General features: G+C 46.7%; 1 protein-coding gene across 6 annotated transcripts in view; it reads left to right on the top strand.

Annotated features, from left to right (window-relative positions):
* The first annotated feature begins 1,242 nt into the window (after positions 1 to 1,242).
* Positions 1,243 to 23,706, top strand: part of FMNL1 (formin like 1) — a 65,378-nt gene continuing 42,914 nt past the window's right edge. For 4 of the 6 annotated variants that reach the window (XM_056816994.1, XM_056816995.1, XM_056816996.1 and 1 more), the window contains exon 1: positions 1,277 to 2,040. In XM_056816994.1, coding sequence (XP_056672972.1) covers positions 1,912 to 2,040 — 129 coding nt within the window. In that variant the 5' untranslated portion in view covers positions 1,277 to 1,911. Of the gene's footprint in view, positions 2,041 to 23,706 lie in introns of all 6 variants that reach the window. The other 2 variants (XM_056816992.1, XM_056816993.1) reach the window with 1 other exon arrangement.

The following is a 23,706-nucleotide window of genomic DNA, read 5'->3' on the forward strand; positions in this document are numbered from 1 at the left end:
TGGAGTGGGGAGAGACTTAAGGCAGCAGATCATGCATTGCACAGCCATCCTTCCCCTCCCTGCCTTATTACAGCCAGCCCAGTTGGGGCAAATGAGGGGTAACAGTTCTCAGAAAAGGATGCTCCAGTCAGTGTAGGCAGCTGTGACCTCTCTGGGTTTCTGTTCCTACTCCTATCCCTGCAGCTGGCAGGCTTAACCTAAATCGATGGATCAATCAGTCCACTCTATGCCTTTTCCTTGGCTGTCTGCCATGCTTGGAATACTCTCCCTTCTCCTCTCTGCCTCCTAGTTTCATTCAATCCCACTTTGGGCTGGAGGTGTTGGCTGGTCCCCTCTACTGCTTAAACCTTCCCTCTTTGAGTACCTCCCATTCCTACGGTGTATGTCTTATCATGTCTCATTGTAATGTGAGGTCCTCCAGAGTTGCTGTTTTTTCCAGAATTTAGCACAATACTTAGTATGAAATAAACGTAAAAAAGCTTCTGAGGTTATAAATTCAAAGACAGAGACAGACAGAGACAGATGAGGGTGGGGAGAGAGAGAGAGACAGAGAGAGAGACAGAGAGAGGAAGGAGAGAGACAGAGACAGACAGAGAGACAGACAGACAGAGAGACAGACAGACAGAGAGACAGACAGAGAGAGAGAGAGAGAAAGAGAGAGAGGAAGGAGAGAGGTGTGTGTGTGTGTGTGTGTGTGTGTGTGTGTGTGTGTGTACAGGTAAGTACAAGGTAAATAAAGGAGTACCAGAAATCTTTAGGGCAGAATAAGGTATTGACAGTCAGAAGACATGCATTAGGGGGATGGGGAGGTGTCCGGGAAGGCCTGGAGAAACCAGGTGAAGCTTGAATTGTCTTGAAGGAAGAAAGGGACCCTAGGAAGCTGAGATGAGGAGGAAGTGTATCTCAGGCACTAGGACCCAAAGCAGGCACCCCAGCAATCCATAGCTCCCTCCATGCTAGCGGCTAGGTGTTCCATAGGAGCTCGAGCCCCCAATTGATGGAGAAGAGGATACTGAACTGATGCCGCTTCCAAGGATGCCTCAAAGATCTCGGGAATGAGAGGCAAAGGGAGAGGAAGCGGGTACAGGCAGAGGATGCCTAATGCAGCTCCTGGTGCCAGCTTCTCCCTCCTCTCCCGCCCATTCCCCATTCCCTGTGTCCTCGGTGCCCCTTCGAGCGTGCCATCTTCTGCCCGTAGTCCCCGCCCCCCTTCCCAATCTTCAGCCCCTCGTGGACCAGAGCAAAGAGAGGTTTTAGGACCCTGAGGCGGCGCCGCCTGAGCCGACCGCGGTATCTCGGCCGCCTAGCTCCCTGCTCCCTCTCCAGCAGGTGAATTGAATTTGGCCGTCCCCTCCCCCCGGGCGGGCCATGGCTCCCGGGTGCCCCAGGCTCCTGCCCCTGGGGACCGGTCCCGGGGTCTGGGCTTCCTCCCGGGCCGCGCCCTGCCCCTCGGCCGCCGCCCTCTCTCTCGCCCGCCCCCCCGGGGCTGGGTGCGCAGTGAAATGCGGTTTGGCTTTGCGCGTAAAGGGAACGAGACCAGAAGTTAGGAGATCGCGGAGGGGGGAGCCGCGCAAGCAGCCTCTGCCGCTTCCTGCCGCCCCCACCCCCTCCCCAGCCCCAGCCCTCGGGCCCCGGCCTGGCCGCCCGCAGCCTGACTTCCTTCGCCCCGCCCGGCTGCGCTCCGCCGCTCCCCGGGGGCCCGCCTGGACGGGACGCCCGTGGTGCCCAGGGTCCCCCAACTGTCAGCCACCGGCCTCGGGCACCATGGATTGAGCGCTTGGAGCCGCCGAGACACCCATCTGCCAGAGCTACTACCCCTGGGCACCCCTGCCGGCAGGTCTGGAGCCCCCACCTCCTGGAAAGCTGGATTTCGGAGCCTGGAGGCGTCTGGCGGGCTGGGTGGGCAGCACCATGGGCAACGCGGCGGGCAGCGGGGATCACCCCCCGGCTCCTGCCACCCTGCCCCACAAGCAGCCTGCAGCCCCGAAGCAGCCGATGCCCGGGGCCGGAGAGCTAGAGGAGAGGTTTAACCGCGTCCTGGTGAGTGCGCCCTGATGGGGGTCCCCGGGGTCCTCCTCTCTTTCGCAGGGCTCTGTGGCTGCTAGGGCATCAGTGACCCAGGGGGAGAGGGGTCTCTTACCAGCGTGAGTCAGCGTCAATGTCAGCTCCTCCCCCTGCCCCCCCACCCTCACTCCCACCCCAAACTTTGTTTTCTCTGCTGACTTTTGGTTCCAGCACACTCCCCACCTGCTTTGCCTTGAGGACTGCAGGATGCAGGGGACCCAATCCTTCCCCCCCCACGCCCACGCCCCAGCCAGGTATCCCTGTGTCTTTGAACGTGAGCACGGTCCTAGCCCAGATGCTCCTCTACCTTTCGAACCCAGCCTCCCAGATTTAGACTGGTCAGAGGAGGTCAAAGCCAGACCCTTAGGTTTGGGGCTGGTACCATGAGCTGCAAAGGGTTACATAGGAAGCTGGCCTCCAGATCTCCGACCCTGGCATTGACATTAACCTCCAGGGAGCCGGTGTTCTAGTTTGGCCGTTTGTTCCAATTTATTCCTGTCTGGGATCAGATTGGGGCTGGTGGGTGTCCTAGGTTATTGGTTGGGGGGGGGGAGTGGCGCCCCACCAGAGGTTTGGGAAGCCCTTATCTGGGCCAGCCCCTTTTGGCCACTGAAGGTGTTAAGGTGGGAAGCAACCCCCTGCCTTGCAGAGTCAGGACTCTCCAACCCCCTGTCTGTGTAGGGAGGCAGCAACTAGGGATGGATGCTCTGGGGATAAAGCTGGCAGCAAGGGATTGGCAGGGGGGGGGTTGAATAGTTGGAGGGTGAAGAGGAAGAAAGGTAAGACTTTCCCTTGAAGCCATGGGACCTAGAAATTTGGTAAATTGAGGGTGGAAATGGGATGGGGCCTGAAGAGAAGAGTCTCCAGAAAAGGAGCTGATCTATTCTCACTTCTCCACAGCAACTTTGAGACTGGAAGTTTGGAGACCTGAGTTCTAGTCCAAGGTCTGCCATTAAGGATGTGACCTTGGGTCTCAATTTCCTCATCTGTGAAAAACTTTTTTTTGAAAGATCTAAAGGATAAAAAGAATGCTGGATTTGAAGTCAGAGAGCCTGAACTTGAATGCTGCTTAACCTGTCTGACCTTGGACAAGAGTCATTTTGTCCCCTGGGCCTCAATTTCCTCTTATAATCTGTAAAATGAAAGCTCACTACTAGGTGACTTCCTTTCTAGGTCTAACTGTATAATCTCTAAGGTCTTTTCCAAGGGGAACGTGACTCTTTTTTTTTTTAAATTAAGTTTATTTATTTATTTATTTTATTTAGAATTTTTTTTTCCATGGTTACATGATTCATGTTGGGGGACATGATTCTAATGATTCTCTGAACCCTCCGTTCCCAGGTCCTGTCTCAGCTCCCAAATGCTGGAGACTAGGCCTTCCTGTTCTCCCCACTGAGGGACAGGGAAAGCATGGAGTGGAATTATGTCTGGATATATTCGATCTTGGGACAGGCTAGAATTCTCTCCCACCCTTCCTGGTCTCCATCAGTAATCTGGTACCCTCTGGCCTCCAGGGACCCAGCCTGTGACAGTCTCCTTGTGTTGGTGCTTAAACCACACAGACAGCTTCCCAAGAGTGCTTTGAAAGAGGCAGGTTATTCAGTGATCTTGAGTGTTTGACTTTGCTTCTCTGCTCATATTCTTTCCTTCTGGATAAGAGGAGACTGAAGGGGTTGGGCCCAAAAAGGCTTTCAGAGTGAAAACAACCAGTTTTAGGGGATTGGGTATTTATTTGGAGGTGTGTGTATGTGTATGGGGGTTTGGAGTGGGGTCTTCTGGAAATCCCAATCTCATTTAACCCCAAATCTTTCAATGCTAGTGCTGGGAGTCATCTTAGTGATCATCTCTTTTTCATTCATTCATTCACTCATTTATTGAATACCTGCTATATACCAGATCAGATAAATTTTTTTAAACCCTTACTTTTTGTCTTAGTAACAATTCTAAAACAGAAGGGCTAGGGGCTGGGAAAATGGGATTGCCCAGTCACACCACTAGGACATGTCTGAGGCTAGATTTGAACTCATGTTCTCCCAACCCCAGGCCTGGTGCTTTATTCACTGTGTCACTGACCTACCCCTGGACTAGATAATCTTTGAGGTTCTTGTGAATCCCTTTCCCCTTTCTTGATCCCCCCCCCCCCCAATTTATCAGCAAGCTATGGAATGGACCCTTTCATCTTACTGCTCTTCTCCCCAGTACCTTGGGAAGAATAGAGATCTCGTCAGAAACAGGGGAGGACAGGAGGGAGTATATTTCAGTGAATCCTGAGAGGAGGAAAATAATCAGGAGCCCTCATCTGTAGAGCCCTCTCTTTACAACCACGTGAGGTAGGTAGAAGAAGTATTGTGCTGTTTTTTACTGAGAACTTAAGTGATTTGTCTGAGGCCACACCCAAGCTTTAGAGCAGAGTCCCTTGAAAGATCAGCTTGGCCAATCCCCACCCCTTTTAAAAATATTTTTAAAAACTTTTTGGTTTTACATCACCTACATTTCAGAATATATACCTCTTCTACCCAGCAACCATTCTTTGTAAACAAAGATTAAAAAAGAAAGAGGAAGAAGGGACATCAGCAATATGTCAACTGTGGGTGGCAGCTAGTACTATATTCCAAATCACTAATCCCCCACCTTTGTAAAGAAGAGAGACTTATTTTCCCAACTCTTCTCCTGGGTAAAGTTTCAACTCCTTCATTTCAAACAAAGGCATTTTACTTGATAACTTTTGTTTCTTCATTGCCTAGGTTTCCTCCCTGGCCTTTCTCCTCCTCTCAGAGAGCCACCCCTTGTCACAAAGAATTTTTTTTTTAGAGAAAAAAAATCAGCAAAACTGATCAATACATTGACGAAAAAATCTTCAATTTCTCGTAATAAGAAATTGAGTCTCAGTGAGAGAAGTCACATAAGACTGAACTAAGATTTGAATTCAGTTCCTCCCAATTCCAGATCCCATGCTCTTTGTCAATGCCCCCTTCAGGAATTAGTCACCAGTAATAATGTTTGTTCCTTAGAGCTGGGAGACCATGTAATCTTTTTTTAAAAATAATTTTTAACAATATCATTTGATTTTGATTTTATATCATCCATATTTACTTCTGTATTTCTCCCTTCATCCTGTCACAGAGAGCTATAAAATATGAAAAAAGGAAGGGAAAAAAGTTCAGAAAAATTGAACATATGAAAAAAAGTCTGAAATTATTCAGTATCCCAAACCCTTAGCTGCCTGACGGGCATGTGGATGATGGAATAAAGAATTAAGCCTGGAATCAGGAAGACTTAAATTCAAATGGGAGCTCAGACAATTACTAGTGGTGTGATCTCAGCCTCTGCCTGCCCCAGTTTTCTCATCTGTAAAATGGGGATCCTAATAACCCATCCTTTTTAGGGTTATTGTGAATTTCAAATGAATTAATTTTTTAAAGATTCTAGTCCAATGCCTCATACATAGCAAATGATTAATAAATGCTTGTTTTCTCCATCCCCACCTCCATACTTCATCAAAGGAGGAAGATGATCTCATGTAGTTGGGGTCAAGCTGAACCACTAGTCACTAGTGGCCCCGTCCTTTCTCCCTTTTACCCCAAGTCATTATCATGCTAGCTCCTAAAGATGGAGAGCAGATTTTTTGGTAGGCTTAGTGGTTTATTCTACAACTTCCCACATTAAATTAAATCAAATGCCCTAATGGTGAAGAGGCACTTCTTGGATCTTTCCAAAGAATGAATGAACCAGAAATTATTAATGCTTGGTTTTAGTCGGGTGCATTAGGATTTTATTGGCCGGATGTATTTTCCTGATTCTGTTTGGAAAGCCCCTTTAATGGTAAAGGGAGTCAATCACCAAATACACACATATTGACCTGGAAGCGTGGAATTTCAGATACTTGTGGGTGGTGGTGGTGGTGACGACAGCTGCAGCGGGGATATAAATGATGGTTTTTTTTTCAACCTTTACTTTCTGTCTTAGTATCAACTTTAAGGTAGAAGGGAAGGGCTAGGCAAATGAGGTTAAGTGACTTGTCCAGGGTCACAGAAATGGGAAGTACCTGAGGCCAGATTTCAACCCAGGTCCTTCCGTCCCAGTGGATGTAAATGTCAGTGACTATTACTAGCCATTATTCTTTCCATGAGATAAATGTGGAATAAGAGACAGAGAGGATCCGTGACAAAGTCAGAGTTGGGCCCAAGTATTCTTGGCAGGCCTGCAAGTGGAATATTGACATCCACCCTGGAGCTAGAGTGCTGACCAGGAGTCTGGAAAACCGAGTTCAAATTTGACCTCAGATGCTTGCTAGCTTTGTGGCCCTGGGCAAATCACTTAACCTCTGTCTCCCTCAATATCCTCAAGTGTAAGATAGGCACAATAATAGTACCTTCTTCCCTGTAAACACTGAAAAAAAAAACCCTACCCACCTGGTCCCGAGGATCAAATGAGACAATATTTGTAGAGCACTTTGCAAACTTTTAAGTGCTTAAAAAAAATGAGGATATTGATGATTCCTCTCTAGGGCCTTTCAGGCTGGATTTGAATGAACCCTCTGGGGTTTACCCATGTGATAGAATCTGCCTCCTAGAATTTCTCAGAATAATAGAATCTATAGAATGCCAGTATAATAGAATCTCTAGACTATCAGAAGTGGGAGGAACCTGAGATTCCTTCACACTTTTTAGATGAGAAACACTGAGGCCCAGAATGGGGAAATGATTAAGGTCATATGAGACATCAAGTGGCACAGTGAATAGACCTCCAGCCTTGGAGGCAGGTCAAAGACCTGAGTTCAAATCCAGATTCAGACACTTCTTAGCTATGTAAGGCACTTAACCCTGTTTGCCTCAGTTTCTTCATCTGTCAAATGAGCTGGAAAAGGAAATGACAAACCATTTTAGTATCTTTGCCAAGAAAACCTCAAATGGGGTTACAAAGAGTGGGACACAACTAATTGACAACAACATATTCAGAAAGGGTGATGACTAAGCAGGGTGGGAGTGGAGTGGAAGGGATAAAGTCAGGACACAGACAGGAAAACTTGGGAGCATGTATAAAAGTACACATTAAATCTGTATAATGCCAAGTCTGATTTCTTGTTGAGAGAATCCAGAGCACACAGGGATTGGAGATCCTCTCAGTGGGAGTGAGCGATTTAGGGGTGACATGCAAGTTAGGTTTACCTACAGGGTTATGCCCAGATGCATTGTGAGTATTAGCACTTGATGTAGGGAATAGATGCTGTCTGATACTTGTTTGAAATCAGACTTTGGGGGTGTGGGGGAGGAAGGCAGGATATTTTTGCTTGTTTTTGTTTTAGTTTTAATTTTTATTCTTTTAAAAATATTTTTCCATGTTTTCACGATTCATTTTCTTTCCCTCCCCTTTTCCCTCCCCCCTCCCAGAGCCAACAAGCAATTCCATTGGGTTATACAAATGTTGTCACTTGGTACCTATTTCCATATTATTCATTTTTGTAATAGATCAGTCTTTTAAAATGGAAGGCAGGATATTTTAAAAATTAATTTATTTTTTACATTTTATCTTTATTTTATTTTAATAACAAATTTCCATGTGAGTTTTCCAAAGTTATAAGATTCATGTTTGTCTCCCTCCCTTTTTTCTTCCCCCATCCTGGAGTTGACAAGCAATTTAATCTGGGTTATACATGTATTATCTATCACACAAAACAAGAGGCAGGATATTTTTGCTAGAATGAGGGATAGGCCCCTAGATGGGAAAAGGGATGAGCATTGATACAATGCCTACTAGGTGCCAGGCACACTATGCTATTTGTAATTGTCATTCAGTCGTGTCTGACTCTGTGACCCCATCTGGGGTTTTCTTGACAAAGACACTGGAGTGGTTTGTCATTTCCTTCTCCAATGTGTCCCCATTTTACAGATGAGGAACTGAGGTAAACAGGGTTAAAGGACCTCCCTCAGGTCACACCATAAGGGTCTGAGGCTAGATTTGAACTCAGGAAGATGAATCTTCCTGACTTCAGGGCCAGCACTGTATCCACTGTGCCCCCTTGATGCCCTATACCATACTAAGTGTTTTACAAGTATTATTTCTTTGGAAGATCCCCTGTGTCTATGGCTTAGCAGTAATAGAGGCTTCAAGGGGCAGGAGGGAGAAAGAAACATCCTCTTTGGTGAAGGCTGGTTCCCCTTTGTCTCTTTATCCATCTCCTGTTAAGATTCCTGGATTGGGGTTCTAGAGACCTGGCCTTCGAGGAGAGACTTCATTCTTGCCTTCAGGACTTGCAGCTCATTTGAAGAGAGAAAAATAGCCAAGTGTGGAAGGAAACTTAGTCCCCGCCAGCTTGTGTGTGTGTGTCCTTGGACCCATCCAGATCCAAATCCAGACTCAGACACTTACTAGCTGTTGAGTTCTTTCTTCATCCATGTAATAAACTTAAACTCAATCACTTTATTTTTTTTAACTTCTTACCTTCTGTCTTAGAATCGATATTAAATATTAGTTCCAAAGCAGAAGGGCAATAAGGGCTAGACCAGTGATGGTGAACCTTTTAGAGACAGTGCTGGGTTCTGCCCCCACCCCATTCATTAGACTTTGTGCTGGGCCCCTCCCCCACCAGAGACTGAATGCTGTGCCCCCATCACCACCAAGTGCCTTGTGAGTTCTGCCTGCCCTTACCCCACACTGGGGAGGGAGGAAGCGCTCCCATTGGACTGCTGGGTGGAAGGGTAGATGAATAGAGGAATATCCTCAGCTAGTGTAGAGAGGGGAAGGGGAGTGACCTGAGTATTCTGCTCCCCTCCAGCTCTGCCACCTGTGAGCTGCCCACCTTACCCCCTGTGTGCTCCCATTGGCTGCTGGGCTGAGGGTGGGGGATGGGGAAATGTTGTCAGGCATGGTGGAGAGGGTGAGGGGAGAAATTCTGCCCAAGTCCCTCTGCCTTTCTAGTAACAAACTGAGGGGGGGGGTAGCCACATGCCCACAGAGTGCTCTGTGTGCCATCTTTGTCACCTGTGCCATAGGTTCACCATCACTGGGCTATACACTGGGGTTAAGTGATTTCCCTAGGGTCAGACAGCTAATCTAAGGTCATATTTGAACCAAGGGCCTTCCATCTCTAGGCCCAGCTCTTCATCCACTGAGATACCCAGCTGCTCCAACTCTATAAGAACCCTTCCAGGGCTTTACTGTGCTCTGAGCTCTATATCTGGATCATTTCTGCAAAGGTTGGACAGGAGGATTAGGGAGAGAAGCCTCTCCATGCTGTCACAGAGCAGGGAAGTAAGCGTGTGAGAGATAAGGAAGTTATCCAAAGAAAGGCGACCTGCTGGGTAGGAAGGGGGTGGGTTCAGGGTTTACAGGACATGCTCTACCAGTCTGTCACTTCCCCTTCTGCATCCCCCCTCCCCTCCTTCTCTCCTCCCTTGGCCTCCTCCTGAATCCAGGCTCCCTGGAATGAGAAGTGATGCTCCTGGCCCATCCCATGGCCTGGATAGAGCGCCCATGCCCACCACAGGTCCATGGACCCTTCTTGTTCCCCTCGTGGCTCCCACAGGCTTCCTGAAGCCCTTTTGCTGCTGAGACAACTGAGAAATATCCCTTGGTGGAAAGGAAAGATCACCAGGCATGGGCCCTATAAAACAGGCCCTGGGATAGTGTGCATGGGGCTGAGTCTTCCTCTGGGGGACCCCAGGAAAGCCACTTAACCTTTTGGTGCTGAGGCAGCCAACTCTCCAAGCCAGTCAGTTACACACAGGCTGCTGGTTTGTGTTCGAAGAGGGATTTTCCCACACCGGGAGATGCCAAAACTGGTGAAATCACAGGCCATTCCCCGCCACCAAACACCAAAATAATTGAATCTGAATACCTGGGGCAGCTAAGTGGCTCAGTGGATAGAGGACCAGGTCTGGAGAAAGAAGACCTCAGTTCAAATATGACCTCAGACACTTTCTAGCTGTGTGACCCCTGCCAAGTTGCTTATCTCCCATTTGCCTAGCCATTGCCCATCTGTCCTAGAGTTTTTTTTGTTTTTTTTTAAACCCTTACCTTCCGTCTTGGAGTCAGTACTGTGCATTGGCTCCAAGGCAGAAGAGTGGTAAGGGCTAGGCAATGGGGGTTAAGTGACTTGCCCAGGGTCACACAGCTGGGAAGTGTCTGAGGCCAGATTTGAACCTAGGACCTCCCGTCTCTAGGGCTGGCTCTCAGTCCACTGAGCTACCCAGCTGCCCCTTGCCCTAGAGTTTTTACTGGGACAGAAAAGGTTAAAATAAAAAAGATTGTATATGTGGTTTGTGTAACTATGATGGTGAGTGTAGTGGTGAGTAATTAGGTCTCAGTTTTCTCATCTATAAAATGAGCAGATTTTTCATGATTTTTTTTCCAGTTTGTTCATAGTTCCTTGAATGAGGGTTGGGAAGGAGGGGAGGTGAATAATGCAGGCAAAACCAGTTTTTATATTGGTTTGTTCTTATTCTTCAATTGGCAAGGTTTAGAATGATATTATATCAGGTGTTTGTCTGTCTCCACTGGCATATATACATTTTTAAAAAACCCTTTCCTTCCATCTTAGAATTATTACTATGTATTGGTTTTAAAGCAGAAGAGTGGTAAGGACTAGGCAATGGGGGTTAAGTGACATGTCCAGGGTCACACAGCTGGGGTATATATATATATATATATATACTAAAAACTCAAGAAATGTGATTCTTGGTTTGTTTTTTTTTAAATGAGCAGATTGGACTAGATGGATTTTAAGGTGCCTGCCAGTTTTTAATCTTATAAAGTGGATAGAGAACCAGACCTGGAATTAATAGGATCTGGGTTCAAATGTGACCTCAGACACTTCCTAGCTGTATGACCCTGAGCAAATCACTTCATCCCAGTTGCCTAGCCTTTGTCCTTCTGCCCTAGAGTTTTTACTGGGTCAGAAAGAATTTAAAAAAAGGGGAGGGGGGAAAGGCTGTATAGGTGGTTGGGGAGCTGTGTGACCTAGCTGTGTGACCCTGGGCAAGTCACTTAATCCCAGTTGCCTAGGCCCTACCTTTCTGTGTTAGAATTGATGCTAAGACAGAAGGTAAGGGTTTATTAAAAAATAAAATAAAACTATATATTCTTAGATGCACTAATACCTGTACTGTCTGCCTCTACACTTTGCAAACCTTCAAACATTATATCCATCTGAGTTGCTTTTATCATTAGCATCATTATTATTATCACCATACAACCCGGAGATCCCATCTGCTGCTTTCCCAGTCCTATGTGCCCTGTCTTCTGCCCCTCCAAGCCCCCCATTCCTGTGTAGCTATGGAAATAGTGCCGTCCGGCCCCAGCTGAGGAGGCCTGAGGGGCTCCCATCCCTGAGGCCACTAGTGGGGTGCTGCTGTTTGAAATGGAAGGGGTGGGGAGGGAAAGGAGGAACAGATTGCAGGATAGGGTTTCTGGCTGCTGCCTTAGCAACGGTGGTGGGCCCAAACGGCTTCAAGGACTCCAGTGATTTTCGAGGCTCCATCTTTCTCTCTCCCCCTCACTCCCACCTGCACCCTACTCCCAAAGGCAAAAAGTTGAGGTGGGTTGTGGTGTCTCCAAGGATTGCCCCCCTTCTCTCCACCCCCAGCTTTTCTCTTTCAGCTCTAATAGGCTCACCCAAGGCTCCAGCGAAGCTTTGGGTGAGCACTGAGCCCTTTCTAAAGCTGTCTGTTTAGCCTTGAGCAAATCATTTACTTCCCCTCTGTCCTCTTCCTCCTCCCTGAAAGAAGGTTGGGAAGTAAATGGAACAAACAGCAGCAACAAAAATTTTGTTACTGGGGGTAGCTGGGTAGCCCAGTGGATTGAGAGCCAGGCCTAGAGATGGGAGGTCCTGGGTCCAAATTTGACCTCAGACACTTCCCAGCTGTGTGACCCTGGGCAAGTCACTTCACCCCCATTGCCTAGTCCTTACCACTTTAATGCCTCGGAACCTATACACAGTATTGACTCCAAGACGGAAGGTAAGGGTTTTAAAGGAAAAATTTTGTTACTGAGAAAATTAGCTATGGAAAAGAGTTTAGAAATTAAGAGAATGAGAGGAAGGGTAGGGAATAAGCATTTATAGAGCACCTACTGTGTGCTAGGTAGGGTAGCTAGGTGGCAAAGTCGATATAGTGCCAGACTTGGAGTCAGAGAGACCAGAGTTTCAAATCTAGCCTGACACTTACTAGCTAGGTGACCCTGGGCAAGCCACCTAACCCTGTTTGTCTCAGTTTCCTCATCTGTCAAATGAGCCAGAGAAGGAAATGGCAAACCACTCCAATATCTTTGCCAAGAAAACTCCAAATGGTGTCATGAAGATTTGGACATGACTGAACAATAACATGTGCTAGGTACTCTGCCAAGTACTTTACAAATATGATCTCATTTGGACCTCACAGTAACCCTGGGGAATGGTGGAATGATAATTTTCATTTTATAGTTGAGGAAACTGAGACAGAGATTAATTAACTTGTCCAGGTTGATATAGGTTAGTGATGGTGAACCTTTTAGAAACAGAGTGCCTGGCCCTGCCTCCCTCCCACCCACTCCCAGACTGAGTGCTGTGCCTGCCCCTCCCTGACCCCCCTGCATGCCATGCCCCTTCCCCATCAAGTATCAGGTGCTCCCTAGCCCCGCTTACCTCACCCAGGGGATGGAAGAAGTGCTTCCATTGGGCTGCTGGGTGGAGGAATGGGTGAAGTGAGGAATGTCCTCAGTGAGTATAGAGAGGGGGATGGGAGTGGACTGAATGCTCTGCTCCCCTCCAGCTTTGCTGCCTGTGAGCTGCTCACCTTACCCTTTGTGTGCTTCCATTGGCTGCTGGGTGGAGGGATGAGAAGGGGAAAAATGTTGTCAGGCATGATGGAGACAGGGGAGGGGAATAGCTCTGCCCTAGTCCCTCAGCCTTTCTATTAATGAACTCTGGTGGGTGGGGGTGGGGTGGCTGCATGCCCACAGAGAGTGCTCTGTGTGCCATCTTTGGCACCCGTGCCATAGCTTTGCCATCAAGATATAGGTAGTAATTATCTGAGGTCGAATTTGAACTCTGATCTTCCTAGCCTGTCTCTTTCTTCATTTTATCATCTAGCTTGCCTCTTGCTCTCACCCTTGCTTGGAGGGGAGATGGGAGGGTGGTAGACTATGGGTGTGTGATGTTGTATGTATCGTCCAATGTGATTGATGTTCTGATTTTGCTGAGCCAATTTTTCCCCCTTTCTCTTAAATTCTTTTACAAGGGACAGTTTGCTACATGGTGTGGGTAGGCATGGATCTGGAAATGAAAGTGATATTAAAACAAAAGGGCAAAACAAATAATATGTATTATATTTTTTAAATGAAGAAGATTAACTTGATGTTCCCTAAGGCTCCATCTGACTCTGTTCAGTGGTTATCCCTTAGGAAGAAGAGATTTCTCAGAGAAGGGGAGAGATGTTGTTTATGAGATAGTGCTCTCAGCTGTGGAACCTGGGGCTAGTCTGAGACTAAACTGGGTTAGAAGGGGATTCAAGCAGACCCAGGCCGCAAGCACTCTGGCTCTCATTCCAAAGAGAAGGCTTCTGTTTCCATGTGGCTTTCTGGGCCTTTTGCTCTGTCCAGATGTAATTTGTGCAAACTGTTCCCTAGTTAACCTCATAGCATGCCTGTTAGGGATGGGGCCAGTCTGCATGGGGTCAGAAGGATGCAGGTCCACAGAAGCATCCTGGTGGGGAGATGGGAACACGTGGCATAGTGGAGAAAGGGCTGGGTATGGAATCAGGAAGACCTGGGCTGGAATCCAGGCTTAGACATTTACTAGCTTTGCTCTCGTCTCTTTGTGCCTCAATTTCCTCATTTATTAAAAGAGTATGTTAGACTCTGTAACTTCTAAGGCCCCTTCCAGATCCTATGATCTGGCAGAGCTGTGGAGCCAAGAATATGTCTGTCAATGGATCCTTTTAATTAGGCCTCAGTGTTTTTTCTTTTCAAAACATTTTAATCTCATTATCACTGTAATATAATGATAATATAGAATATATAGAAATGTATATTTATGAGATATAAATTATAGAAAATATTTGTAAGATTATATAAGATATAAAATATGTTTATAGTATAAATAAATTATATAAAATATATTTATAGTATATAAATGATACAAATATAATAGAAAACATAAAAGTATAATTATTAAGTATTAAGTATTAATATTTATATTAATTAATAATTAATAATAATAAATTATATGTAATATATTATATATAATAAATAAAAATAATAATTAATAATAAATATAAGTATTAAGTATTAATATGACAACTCCAGCATATTATTATTATTATTATTAATAACCTATACAATTAATTACTAGGCAGACAGGTGGCACAGGCCTGGAGTCAGAAAGACTTAACTTTCCGAGTTCAGATCTGGTCTCAGACAACTAGATGGGCAAATAACTTAACTGCCTCAGTTTCCTCAGCAGTCAAATGAGCTGGAGAAAGAAATATAAAATCACTCCAGGGAGTAGCTGGGTGGCTCAGTGGATTGAAAGCCAAGCCTAGAGGTGGGAGGTCCTGGGTTCAAATGTGACCTCAGCCACTTCCTAGCTGTGTGACCCTGGGCAAGTCACTTCACTCCTGCTTAGCACTAACCACTCTTCTGCCTTGGAACCAATACATAGTATGGATTCCAAGATGGAAGGTAAGGGTTAAAAAAACCAACAAAACCAAAACACTCCAGTATCTTTGCCAAGAAAACCCCTAAAGGGGTCATGAAGAGTCTGACACAACTGGAAAACAACTATTAATTATTAATAAACCACGAACATTGGTTAGACACTATTTATGTAGTGCTTTGAGCTTTGCAAACTGTTTTACAAATATTCTTTCCCTATAACAAGTAAGTATAATCAAGCAAAGGAAATGACTATATCAGTTGGGTCTGAAAGTGTTCTTTCTCATTCTGCATCTATGTGGTCTTTTTCTGCCAAGAGATGAGCAATATGCTTCATTAGTCATCCAGAGGCACAACCGAGTTGCTGGATCCATTGCTCTCCTGGTTCTGCTCTCTTCACTCTGCCTCAGTTCATACCAATCTTCCCAGGTTTCTCTGAATACAGTCCATTCTGCCACGTTTTCTGGGTCAAGAATATTCCACTCATTTCCATTCCTATATCATCATTTGGCCAGCCACTCCCCCAGGAGATGGGCACCTACCTTCTTTCCATTTCTTGCCCATAACAAAAGGTACCACCCCATGATCTTTGTGCCGGGTCCTTCTGTCTTGAGCCTAATCATTGCTTCATTCTGTACTCCAGATCTCAAGCAAAGGGGTGTGGCCACAGGTCCCTTGATTGCATCCTGCCCTCCCTTACTTCTGGGCCTTTGTTGACATCATCCCCTATGCCAGGAATAGACTCACTCCCCTCCCCCTCTTCCAGATTTGACTCTGTTTTGAAGTTAAAATGAAGCTCAAAAATCTTCTTCCTCCAGGAAGCCATTTGTCCTCCCCCAGGTTACAAGAGTCTCTCTCTTCCCAAAATAAATGCTTTACTTTCTACCCAGAGCCAGAACTGGGAATTCCAGCAGCTGGGGCAGATTCAACTTGGGGGGCAAAAAGAGGCAGAGACCCCTCAGAGTGGGTGGTTGCTGTGGAGTGCATCTCTGTGCCAGGTGGTAAATGGTCTCCAGTCAAGAAGGTGATAGAGGATGGAGGACCCTCAAAGGGACGGTGTTGGAGTGGTAGCCCTGGGGCTGGGACAAACTCCTCCTCCCCTGGAACCCAGAACACAGCGCTGATAGGGGAGGGTCCTTAAATTCTTTGTACCTTGGTTTCCTCATCTATAAAATGGGACCTTTAAAAAAAATTTTTTTTTTACCCTAAACCTTTACCTTCCATCTTGGAACCAACACACGGTATTAATCAATACCATGTGTTGGTTCCAAGGCAGAAGAATGGTAAGGGCTAGGCAATGGGGGTCAAGTGATTTGCCAAAGGTTAGTGTCTGAGGTCAGATTTGAACCCAGGACCTCTTGTCTCTAGGCCTGGCTCCCCATCCACTGAGCCACCCAGGCACCCCCAAATTCTGAGATAACTTTTTTTTGTACATGATTTGAAAATTTTTATTTAATTAATTAATTTAGAATATTTTCCCATAGTTACATGATTCATGTTCTTTCCCTAATCCCCCCCCCCCACCCAGCCAACGCACAATTTCTCTGGGTTTTATGTTTCATTGATCCAGACCTATTTCGATATCATTGATAATTGTACTAGGGTGATCGTTTAGAGTCTATATCCCCAATCATATGCCCATCAACTCATGTGATCAGGCAGTTGTTTTTCTTCTGTGTTTCTGCTCCCACAGTTCTTTCTCTGGATGTGAATAGCGTTCTTTGAGATAACTTTTTTACCTTCCATCTTAGAATCAATACTGTGTATTGGCTCCAAGGCAGAAGAGTGGTAAGGGCTAGGCAATGGGGGTCAAGTGACTTTCCCAGGGTCACACAGCTGGGAAGTGTCTGAGGCCAGATTTGTACCCAGGACCTCCTGTCTCCAGGCCTGGCTCTCCATCCACTGAGCCACCCAGCTGCCTCCTAAAATGAGACTTTTGAATTCAGTCACCTCTAAGGCTCCTCACAAATCCAAATCTATAATCCCAGGACCTGGCAGGGTAATGGGGATGAGGGTCTATGTCTGTCCCCTCTGCCTCTATTGTTAGTCCTCTCTGTTTCAGTCTTCTACCACATTCCGCCTCGATTTTGGGGGGGACTCCCCATATCGCCACCCTGAGGCAAAGCCCCGTCACCCCATGATTCCTCATTTTGTCCTTATTCCAGGGGAGACTCTTATTTGTTTTCTCTTCCCTTCCTTAATGCCCACTTTAGACTAAAAGCTCTGAGAGCAATTCAGTGGCATATGCATAAGTGTGCGGAGGGGATGATGCACTCCTGGACCAGGCTTTAGGAATGCTTATGATAATGTGTCTTTGAATCCTCCCCATCCAGTATCATGAAATAGGAGGCACTTAATGAAGGATTGTTGAATTGAAGGGAGGAGGGGCTTGTGAGGAGCCAACAGACCCAATGAGGCTGGGGTTGATTTGGGGGACCCTCTGGGGACCCTAGTGGTCATGTCTGATGGCATCCACTCAATTCCCTCAAAGAACAGACCCAACTAAAAGAGCTAAATGAAGAATCTAGATTTTCCTGAAAACAACTACATAGAAGACAATATCATCTTCTGGGAAGATGGGCTTGAGGACCCTCAGACTGAGAGCCAAAGGAATGGCAGCCCGGAGTTCTGGGTTCTGGGCAGTCCTCATTCTCCCACCTGGGGCCTCTCCCCGGACCCTGCACTGAACGAGTAGCGGAAAGCCGATGTCTCGGCTCTGAGCATCTCTCCAGAAATGCCCAGCATTCCCTTGGCCAAACCAGCGGGGTTGTGTCATGAGCAAGGCAAAGGGAGAACCTAGTTCCTGAGCCATCCCAGGCACAGAGCTTTACATTGCCGTGGTGGAGGGAGGAAAAGAGCCTGGAAGCTGCAAAAGGAGAGCCCAGCCTGGGCAGAGCCTTGAGCATGATGGACCCCCCTCTTCTCAAGTCCGATACAGGGAGAGGTTTGGTCCACCTTGGTACCGTTCTCTTTCCAGGCGAATTCTCTCATTTTACAGTAGAGGAAACCAAGACCCAGAAAGAAGGGAAGGCGGACACGTTTATATTTGTGTGTCTGTCGCTGGGGGTGAGGAGGGCTGGCTAGAAGCATAGGAGCTTTTTGAGGGAACCTCAAGAGGTGGATAGCATCAGGCAGACCCAAGTTCAAATCCTGACTCAGACCCTGGACAGATTCCTTAACTTCTTCTAGCCTCAGTTTCCTCCCTTGCAAAAGAGGGAATAAGAATAATTTCTATTGTGGTGAAGGGGAAACGAATTAAAAAATTGTTGTTTTTGTTATCATAAATATGGCCCCTGGGGAGAGCAGAGTCCCAGTCATTCGGAGACCTTTGAAAGGATTTTTAGAACGGATGGTAACAGGTTAGGCTGGCAGAGAGAAAGCAGGAATGTCCAGAGTGCTGGTTCTTTATTCGGGGCCCATTTTGGGGAGGAACTTTTGAGGCCCACAACCCACCCGTCTATACTGCCACCACCACCACCACCACCACCACCAAAGTGGTCCCGATGCCCCCGATCCCCAGACATGGATGCCTCCAGCTCCATTTGCCAGGCTGGGTTTGGACACCCAGACATAGCAAAATCCTGGTATGACTGTGTGAGCAGGAAACCACAAGAGGGGATGGTACAGGGCCCCAAGCTTTTGGGTATCTCCACTTGGGGAGGGTGGGGTAACCGTGCTAACGGTAGCACTGCGTGTGTGTATGTCTGCTGGGGGAGAAGCCACCACTTCCCCCTGAGAGGAGAGGTGGGGGTGGGAGGTTCCCTGATGAATGAGAACTCGATGTAGGCAACAACAGGAAGCTTGGGGTGATGGGTGGTGGGGCAGCAGGAAATTGTGCAGGGTGTTCCTAGGCCCTAGGGTGGCGGGCATCAGGGAGCTGGCTGGACACCCAGCTGGTCTGTTGTCTTCAAGGGTGTTTGGGGCCTTCAAGGGGACCTCGGTGTGACCAAGAGGGTCCACCCCCACTCTCCCCCTTCCCCTTGATGATCCCTGCATTCCCCCTGGGGGTTCTGTCATTAGCTCCTTCTTGTGTTCAGTCTCCCTGGCTGGAGAGTGCCAGCATGGGCGTGGGCAGCGCCATGTGCCTGCTGGTTCTGCCTTGGCTGGGATTAGGGCCTGCTCTTCCTTGGCACAGAATTCTCAACTCCCTTAGGAAGAGGCCCAACTTTTTGGAGTTGTGAAATGTCTGTTTCACAAGACTTTTCCCCTTGCTTGTTAGCCTTCTAATGTGTCTAAAAGTGGCATACCTTATTTTTATTTTTATTTATTTATTTAAAAACCCTTATCCTCTGTTTTAGACTCAATACTATATATTGGTTCTAAGGCAGGAGAGTGGGAATGGCTAGGCAATGGGGTTTAAGTGACTTGCCCAGGGTCACCCAGATAGGAAATATCTGAGTCCAAGTTTGAACCCTCCACTGGACCACCCAGTTACTCCCTATATTTTTTAATTTAAAAACCCTAACCTTTCCTCTTAGAATCAATACTGTGTATGGCTTCCAAGGCAGAAGGGCAGTAAGGGTTAGGCAATGGGGGTTAAGTGATTGCCCAAGAAGTGTCTGAGGTCAAATTTGAACCTAGGACCTGGCTCTAGCCTGGCTCTCAATCCACTAAGCCACCTAGCTGCCCCCAAACCTTATTTTTATCGATTTGAAAAATTTTATTTAATTGACTAATTAAGAGAATTTTTCCATGGTTACATGATTCATGTTCTTTCCCTCCCCTCCTCTCACTCCCCCTCCCATAGCCAATGACACATGTAAAACTCATAGGTAAAAAACCTATTTCTATATTATTAATATTTGTACTAGACCATACCTTATCTTAAAAAGAAACATTTTCCTGATATCTTTCAGTATATCACATGTATATTCTGTGTATCTTTCCCTTCTTCCCAAGGAGTTGTACCATGTAACAAACAATTTATTTTTATTTTCATTTTATTTTTTATTTTAAAGAGAGAAAGAAGAGGGGGAAACAAGTCAGCCAACTAACCAGCATATTTTATTTATTTTTCTATTTTTAATCCCTTACCTTCTGTCTTAGTATCTGATGCCCTAAGACAGAAAAGCTGTTAAGGACTAGGCAATCAGGATTAAATGACTTGCCCAGGGTCACACAGCTAAGAAGTATCTGAGGCCAAATTTTAACCCGGATGCTCCCCACTCCTGGAGCTTTAGCTATCAACGACTTAGGTGCTACCTAGATAACTCCAGCATATTTTATCTTTAAAAATTAAAGTGATTCAGATTAAAAAAAAGAAATTCATTGAAACCTCTTGAGAAAATTGCTTTAGGACTGTAGGATAACATGAGGTTAGGAATTGCAGGTTGAGAGGATGAGTTCTGGGTATTAGATTGTAAATTTCCAGAAAGTGGGAACTTTTTTTTTTTTGGTAATTTCTTTGCTGATTGGTACCTGGCACATAGTAGGTACTTAATAAATATTTGCTGACCTGAGGTTAGAGAAGAATGGCCCAAGGCCACTGATTTAGGGAGCACCTTCCCCAGGCAAATTGGGGAGTTTCAAGGATGTTCAGTGCTTAGAGAAATCTAGGCCTGGGGTAGGTTGTTATGGAAGTGGGGGAGGGGGAAAATCCAGAAGTGATTCAAGTTCTAGGGAAACAGAAGCAATGGAATTAAGTCCTGATTTTCCTGACTTTGCTGAGGTGGAGAAGAAAAGGAAGTTCCCCCATGGTTTCTGGTGGAGGTGGAAGGTGCCTCTTTCTTTGGTTCATATGAGAGGAACCTTTTGTTTCCTAAATGAGAGGATTTTTTTTAAACCTTTATTTTCAGTCTTAGAGTCCTAGGCATTGGGGGTTAAGTGACTTGCCCAGGGTCACATAGCTAGAAGCATCTGAGGACAGATTTGAACCCTATCTCTAGGCCCGCTCATTGCATCTGAAAGGTGAAGTCCTACTATTAGGTGCCTTGCTGTTCCTTCCACAGGACATTCCCTCTCCTGCCTAGAATGTTCTTCTTCCACTCCTTTAAGCCTCAGCCCCAAGACCACCTTCAGCCAGAGGCCTTTGCCTGTCCCCTTAATGCTTAGTGCTCACCCCTGAGCTTACGTCCCTGCATGTACCTGTTAGGTATATAGTGTCCTGCAAGGGGTCTCCCCGTCAGAAGAGACCATGTTTTGGCTTTTCTTTGATTCCTCAGCATTTTGCACCTAGGAAGTGCTTAACTGTCCTGGTCTGTTCCTTGTTTTTCCCAAGAGGCCCTGAGAGGTGATGTCTTGCCTTGCAAGTGACTTGAAAGGAGGCAAATTGCCCTCTTCCAATCATCCCCATCCATCCAGGGGTGAGCCAAAAGCCGGGAGGATGGGCCATGGCGAGGGATGCTGTGGATGATCTTGGCTTCTTCAACGTCTGCCCAAGCTCTAAGGGCTTCCTGGCCAGGGGAGCAAATTGTTCTCAGCTGTCCCCCCCCCAAGTCTTCATACTCTTGGGATAGACACCTACCTCACTGATGGCTTTGAGGCCTGTCTGTTACCCTCAGCCTCGATTATTTAGCCCCTCTGCCCAAATGGTTTTACCGCACGGGGCTGCTGAGAGATGGGGGGCAGCTGGTCCCCAAAGGTGGATGAGCAGCCCAGAAAAGGGCTCAGCAAGCCCTCCCATCAGGGGTGCCAGTCATTCCTGCACGCCCCATAAACCCCAAGTGCTTACTAGATGCTTGTCCAATCACTCAGCCTTTGCTCCAAGACCTCTGGTGAAGGGAGACTCGCTGCCTTTTAAAATTTTATTTTTTATTTTCAACATAAACTCCCAACAGAGCGGGCATTTTCTATCTAGTCAGTAGACCTTACCGAATGAGAATTGTAACTAAATGAGAATGGTAAGTGAGAATTGGACATGAAACTGCAGGCCTCCCTAGCTTACTTTTTTATTTTTAAGTATCTAATGAGTTCAGCATGGAGCTTTCGAGGCTATCCTCTGAGGCGGTGCTTCTTACCATTAACTCTATCTCTGGAAGCAGCGCATGTCCTATTAGGCAGATCCAGAACCCTTCTCCTTGTGTCCTCTGGGGCCAAGTTTCATAATAGCCTTTCTAAAACGTGAGACAGCTATCCTGTCTCTATCCCTACCCCCATCTTCTCTTCTCAGATTAAACATTCTCAGTCCTTTCAACTGGTCTTTCATAGGAGAGTTTGATCAACAAATCTTTATTATTATTTTTTTTAAATCCTTACCTTGTTTTGGAACCAACTGGTTCCAAGAGAAGAGCGGTAAGGGCTAGACATTTGGAGTTAAACTTGGAAGTATCTGACAACCAATTTGAACCCTGGACCTCTTGTCTCTAGGCCTGGCCTGTCTGTCCGCTGCACTATCTAGCTGCCCCCCAACTTTAGAAATTGCCCTAGGATCAGGAGTTTTTTTCTTTTTCTTGCTGACTCCCTCCCTCCTGCCCAAAGGGATGCCCTTGAATGGAGAAGGGGTGGGCAGAAATAAACATGCTCCCCTTTCCCTCCTGTGACAGCCGTTTCCTACTTGTGCTGTCCACTCCTTTCTCTTGAAATACACACTCATCTCTCAGGCTTCCTGGTGGTTCCCATCCTCTCCCTCCCTCCTCTGCTGGACAACTGTTCATTCTATTCCCTGCCCAGGAAGTGGGGTCTGCCCCTCCCAGCTCCGCCTCAGGGAGCACCTGTCCCTGGCATTCAGAATCTATGAGGGGAGGGTGGTGACAGGCAGAAGACAGTGCCAGCCAGGCATGGATGCCCAAGGAGTCAGGACCTTCTTCCCTCTTTTCTTCCCCTCACCTCACCATGCTGGTTGACACAGTCAGCCTCTGTCTGTGTGCTGAGCTATCTCTGGCATATGCCCCCCTTTCCATTGCTGTTAATGCCCTCAGGGGGCACTGCCACCGGTTCCCCCCCCCCAGTCAGTGTAGAGGCAGCCCCCTTCCCTGTGAGATGCCCCATTGTAGCTGTGGGCACACCAGGGCAGCAGCTGCTAATCAGCACTTGGCTCCATTAGAGTTATTTCTGATGCCTGAGCCTAAATTTAGTCTGGCTGGCAGGCTGTCGAGTGTATGTCTCCCCCACCCCCAACTCCTGTCTTGATTTGGGGTGGGGTGTTGACTGATATTTGGGGAAGGGGAACAGGCACTACCTGAGCTCTCCCTGATTTCCCCTTGGGTTGGTTCTAGTATAAGTCTCAGGAGTGAGCTAGGAGAAACCCAGATATCCCACTAGTTTTTTCTTAACTTGAACACCTCCCATTAACCATTGAACTCCAGTTTCTGCCTTATTTGGATACTTCCTGGGATAATGGAAAGAGTGTTGGTCTGGAGCCAAAAGTCTTGGGTTCAGATTCCAGCTCTACTATGTAGTACTTCTTCTGTGACCTTGGACAAGCCAGTAGGTCATGCCGTCTTTCTAGACCTTTCTCTTCTACTAGAACATGAAAGGATTGGACTAAATGACGTCCAATGAGCTCTCCAGTTCTAAATCAGTGATCTTGGGATTATTAACTATTCTAGAGAATGTCCGCCCCCCCTACTTTGTGCCCTCTTCCACCCCCCATAAAACCATAGTCATTTTCTAGAAGAATTTTTGGTCACTAGAGCTGAGGAAGATGGAGAGGCCAATGGGAAAAGTTTCCAGTGGAGAGCCAATTCTCCTTCCTTTCCATATCTCCCTGTCAAAGGTGTCCAGATATCTTAAATGGTTCTCTTCCCTTGTTTCTGTGTCTCTTCTTCATTTATTCTCTCTCAATTTCTGCCCCTATTTTCTTTGCATCTTTTTCTTTGAGTCCCTCTTCTGCTGCCATTTTCTTATCTAGTTCTGTCTTTGACCCTTGTTTGTACAGGGCATGAGGATCTGGGGGGACATCTGCCTATCTCTGTCTTTCCCTCTATTTCTGTCCTCCATTCCTCTTCTTTCCAGTTCGCTGTCTCTTGCTCCTTTTTCTCAGCCTCTGTCTTCTCTTCTCCTGTGACTTCTCTGTGCCATCTCTGCCTGACCAGTGAAATGAGACAGACTTGTGTAGACATCTGAGGTACTCTTGGG

The sequence above is a fragment of the Monodelphis domestica genome, chromosome 2, assembly GCF_027887165.1.
Source record: "Monodelphis domestica isolate mMonDom1 chromosome 2, mMonDom1.pri, whole genome shotgun sequence".
In the NCBI taxonomy this organism is placed as follows: Eukaryota; Metazoa; Chordata; class Mammalia; order Didelphimorphia; family Didelphidae; genus Monodelphis; species Monodelphis domestica.